The 5,096-nt window shown below is 47.9% G+C and overlaps 1 protein-coding gene across 1 annotated transcript; it reads left to right on the top strand.

Moving 5' to 3' along the window:
* Positions 1 to 381: 381 nt before the first annotated feature.
* On the top strand, positions 382 to 3,276 carry LOC119437381 (sex-determining region Y protein). The gene is made up of 3 exons (XM_037704412.1): positions 382 to 447; positions 2,686 to 2,868; positions 2,965 to 3,276. Exons 1-3 carry the CDS (start codon positions 382 to 384, stop codon positions 3,274 to 3,276), a joined length of 561 nt encoding a protein of 186 aa, XP_037560340.1.
* Positions 3,277 to 5,096: the final 1,820 nt, after the last annotated feature.

Genomic DNA, 5,096 nt, shown 5'->3' with positions numbered 1-5,096 from the left:
TAAGCTTCCTAGTTCTTTTCCTCTACTGCGAGTCAAAGTTTTCCTGTACAAATATCTGAACCCTCTCGCAACCCATCTTAAAGAAAGAAGTTGCGCTCGCTTGGAGGAATCATCATCCGACGAACACGCTAAAGTACATCTTTCTAATAGCATTCCATGTAAGGTACAGAATAAAGGGGAATACAATCCAGACTAAATCGAGCCTTTGGAAACTAAAATCAGTCGTCATATGTTTTTGCCGTGACCGTCATGCTATCGTCGTCACCACCATCGTCGCCTTGCTAGTGTTATCACACACACGTTCCCGTCACACGCACACACAATCGCTCGTCTTGCACAAGCATGTTCGTCCGTCTGGTAGCGGTTTGCGGAAAAGCCCAAATGAGGCTTGACAACCAGCTCTCAGCCAGGCTCCTGGACGAAGACCACGAAGACGGCGACTCGTCTGTGAGCATGCCCGGGCTCAATTGTAGTACGGGTAGCTGAACTTTTATATAGGGTAGAACATTTTACTGTTGTCAAGGAGGCTCTTCCTCTTGTAGGTCCGAGCAAACACGAGGGCTGCCTCGAGGTGTGCTGTTCTCTCACCGGTTTTATTAATTATCTTGCTTTGCACGATCCCACGTTTATTGTCTTTTTGCAACGGCTGGTGAAATTCAGTCGCTTTTCCAGATTTTGTAGCCATACCTAGGTAGTACACAGAATCCCCTTGAATAACTTACACATCACCCTTAATTATAGCAAGTGAGCGGTTCAAGTATTTTCGTATCGCAGACTCCGTGCTTATCAAACTCACATATCACCTTAATTATAGACCGCAGTAGAATCAATTAGGTACCTTGGTGTACTTTATGTCGGATCTCTTAATTGGCGCCCGAATATTGATTAAGTTGCTGCTAAAGGTCCGCGTGCGATCGGGATACTGCGGAAGTTGAGCAATCGTAGATCGGGTTAGAATAGAACGCCATTTTACCGATATACCGCATGTAAATCAGCCAAATATTTAGCAATATCATGCGAATGTCGAACGCATGCTGTGTCAGCATCTCTTAACGGCGAGAAACAACGGGATTGGCGATATTATACGCGCAAACACGGAAAGCACTTTTCAGTTCAAGCGTCATCTGCTGCGCACACGTCCTGCTTTTGTCCTGCTCACGTGATATTATTAAACATTTGACTGATCCTGACAAATCCTGACTGATCCTGTGCTGTCCTTGAATGCGGTTGCGATTTGAATTGAATTCTGGGGTTTTACGTGCCAAAACCACGATTTGATTATGAGGCACGCCATAGTAGGGGACTCCGGATCAATTTTGACCACCAGAGTAACTTTAACGTGCCCCCAGTGTACGGGACACGGGCGTTTTTGCATTTGGTTGCGATTTATACGCGTATTAGAGATCTCCTGTGCACAAGCTTCGACCACTGATTTTCTTGGACCGACAAGCGCTGCGCTTGTACTTGGGCCTGCCAAAATTTGTGGCAAGCATGGTATGGGGCAAGAATTGCGCCCCATTCGTGCTCGTTTCACCATCCGACTGCACAACGCCTTTTAGGACTTTATGATTCATCTATTATGCCACTCGCAAATAGTTTTCAACTCGCAGCCGGATTTATTTTTTCTTGTTCATTAGGGCCTCGATTGCATATGCCGCAGCTTATATTTGTGCAACCTTTTCTGGATCCACTGAACGTGCAAGTTTGAGATATATTTCCAACTAATGATCATGCTGGTTGCATGGCAATAATATTTGACGTTGGTTTCCCAAACAGGCCTAAGTCACTCGCATATTTCAATCTAAATGGACTACGTTGAATAATTTCATTTATAGACAACTTCAACAAGCGTTGTCACTCTAACTGACGCATCACATTGGGAAGAAAAAAACATTGGGGAAGAATTCAGCTACCGCTAATTGTCAAAGGATGCGAGAGTATGCTTAGAAGTTTTAGAGGAATATAGTTTTACATAGGTAAAATAACCTCAGATTCAAAGTACATACTGGAATTAATGTGAAGCTAAGGTTTCATGACGGGGTCACTTATATGTCACAAGACTGCTCATCTTCTGCAACATTGCAGTGATCCAGTTTACAATTGCCTTATCTCCAGAATCGGCCCTCTTCATAAAAAAAATGTGGGGTTTTACGTGCAAATACCACGATCTGATTATAAGGCACGTCATAGTGGGGGACTCTGGAATAATTTGGACCATCTGGGGTTAAAGAAATGCGCACCTAAATCTAAGCTTGTCCTACATCTAAGTTTGTCCTTAGATTGTCCCACATCTGACAGTTCTCATTGTCCCTTTGTTTGGCGCTGCGACTCTTGGTCACAGTCACAGGTATGTTTGCGCCGCCGTCCACGAATTTAATATTATTGATTTCAGTTGATTGCCATCTGTAATCTGCTTCCTTTATAATTATTAAGAGTAGTACATTTCAATTGAGGCTACGCCATACATTCCGTCACATTGAATTTATCCATTTTCGTAAATTTACAAGTGGAATTTAATTTTATTTAACTTTATTTTCTAAATTTATATTTAATTTATTTTATTTTATTCTATTAGCTTTATCCACCTGAGCCTTGGCCAAACCCCCATAGTGGGTATGAGCTGCGATCTAAGAAGAAACGAAGACGACACAGCTCGTCGTTAGACTAGGGCTCTATCCTGCACAGCCTCAACAACACCACCTTGGTGCAGACGGCTCTCTTGGCGAAGGCCAGCCATCGTCGTCGGCCACTGGCTCCGCTTCTGCAGAGGACCACCAGCACGCGTCTGGGAAGCATTCAGCGCCTGCTGTTACAGACAGCGCATCAACAGCAGAAGCGGCGACGGTGGTGCCTGATGTGGCGTGCCGGGTCTGTCGTTGAGCAGCGAGGTGCAACACAGCTACCAGCTTCGGTCGTGCATTCCGCCACCTGCAAACGCCTTCATGCTGTTCGCACAAAAAAAAGAGGCGATCGGTGGCTGTAAGGAACCCCAAAGAAACCAACCAGCGCGTGAGCAGCCGCCCGGGCAAGCTGTGGCGTTCTCTCAGCGCCACCAGCAAGGAGCCGTACCAGCGCAAGGCGGCCGAAGCTGCCGCGGTCCACCGAAGAAAGTACCCGGACTACGTGTACAATGCGCGTGGGGCCCGCCGGCGCAAGGAGCAGCAGCACAGGGTCAAGGAGGTTGCCGGCAAGCTCAGGAACGACGGTTCCGGGGACCAGGAGCAGCAGCCGAGTACTTCCACCGTCCAGGGTCAGGGCGCCTCGCAGTTCCATTAGCAACAACACCCACCGCCATCGCCGCCGCCGCAACACAACGAACGCTGTGTAGCCAGCCAGCGCCTGAGCAGCTGCCTGGGCAAGCTGTGCTGTTCTTTTAGTGCCGCCAACAAGGAGCCGTACCAGCGCAAGGCTATGAGCGCCGGTCAGGGAACACCGGTGCAACCAGTGCTGCCCGGCGCTGGTCAGGGAAGGCTCGCTCGGCTGCGCGGCCTATAATACAACGTCCTCTACCACTCTCACTGCGTGGGACAAATAGAGGTAGCACCGTGCCCAGGGAGTCACGAGCCTTTCTCTTCAAACGCGCAAACATCACGTTGACAACATACCGTATGGACCATTGGCCGAGAATGGTAGAAAGGACTACGGCGATTGCTTGGATGCGGAAGAACCATATATCAAAATGGCTGCAATCGAAGCCATATACGTGCCTGGTTAGTAGTGGTTGCAGTATTGAAAGCGCACAAAAAAGATACTTACGAAGATAACATTATATAGCAGCACAATTGCCTTGAGCATTTTAAGGCGAGCGCATAATTCACCATGTGTAGCTGGAGGAGGTGAATACTCGCATTAGGTATAAGTATAAAAATTACAACAGGAGCCTGCATGCGCGTTTCGTTTGTTTATTTGAATGTATGTGGAGGGGGGGGGGGGGTGCGTGTCGAATAAGGTATGGCGTAATTTGAGAAAAAACTCGTACTGATGAAGTAAATCAGAAAATAGAATGGACGATATGACTGTCGCCTTCACCAATGCGCTTGCTCTGCCATGTTTGATGTTAATATCATATATACAATACTTGCTAGAATGCCTAAAATTTCTGGACGGGCGCAAGTCTTTCCTTGACGGACTGAAACACAGAGTCGCTCCATGCGCGATCGTGGGGCACTTAGTCTTGACGTAGTGACACTGGGTTTTCAGGAGTGAGATGCTTCGCGTCCACCTGAAGTTTCTTATGGGGACCTATTCATTCAGCCGGTGTTTTCGTTTTTGGCAAATAATGCTAAACGTCACCGGTCGTCTGATCTCACTGGGTAAGGGACAAACTGGGTTCTCGTTGGCTATGGGGCGAGCTTGGTGAATGACTAGGATTCTGCTTGTTATGTGATCCGTATAACCACCTTGGATCATTAGTAGCGTTGTTTAAACGCTGCTACCGCTGTACTTAGCTCTGTGACATGTTTACCTCCACACTTCATCCACACTTGAGCGGAGCAACTGCCGGCATGTCTTTGCAATACATCCGCACGTAGCTATAGCCTTCCTCCTTCTCCTCCTCAAGGGACACCTCGGCTACCGCCTGATGCACTGGTCTCAAACTCCAGTCAGGCAATCGGCTGAACATGCATTGCACAGCCGCGCACGGCCCACACTGTTGTCTGTATATTGTATATAGGATGAAGGTTATATAACGCTTACGGCAGTTTTTCAGCAGTCGAACAGGACTACCAAGAGCTGCTCATAGACCGCTCTCGCGAAGGCACACTAACTGGACAGGTGAAAGCAAGGCAGATGAACACTCGGGAGAGTCCCGCAGAAGTCGTTGGCGGGCTCATACTCATTGCCCAAGATGTACCATGCATACTTAAAGTTGGCGAGCAGACTCTTGCAGAATTATCTTTGAGCAGAACCTGTTACCTTGTCGTGCGAATAGCCCATCGCTCTCTTTTTGCTTGGTACTCCTCAAACAGCTTTTCCGGCCATTCTGTGCTCCTTCGGTACTGGCTGCACGAACTAAACCACTCAGTTTGGAGACTCCGCAACAGCCGTGAGCACTGCACTGCTCACGATAGCGCTCGCGATTTAACTGCCTGCAG

This window comes from Dermacentor silvarum, chromosome 1, assembly GCF_013339745.2.
Source record: "Dermacentor silvarum isolate Dsil-2018 chromosome 1, BIME_Dsil_1.4, whole genome shotgun sequence".
Lineage (NCBI taxonomy): Eukaryota > Metazoa > Arthropoda > Arachnida > Ixodida > Ixodidae > Dermacentor > Dermacentor silvarum.
The sequence above is the reverse complement of the archived record's forward strand: the minus strand, read 5'-3'. Positions and strand labels throughout refer to the sequence as shown.

What these genes read in the sequence shown, in the direction of transcription:
- LOC119437381 (XM_037704412.1), top strand. Translation starts at nt 382, where the DNA reads ATGAGGCTTGACAACCAGCTCTCAGCCAGGCTCCTGGACGAAGACCAC. An exon ending in ACGAAGACGGCGACTCGTCT is followed by an intron (nt 448 to 2,685) that starts GTGAGCATGCCC and finishes TATCCTGCACAG; the next exon opens with CCTCAACAACACCACCTTGG. An exon ending in TGCCTGATGTGGCGTGCCGG is followed by an intron (nt 2,869 to 2,964) that starts GTCTGTCGTTGA and finishes CACAAAAAAAAG; the next exon opens with AGGCGATCGGTGGCTGTAAG.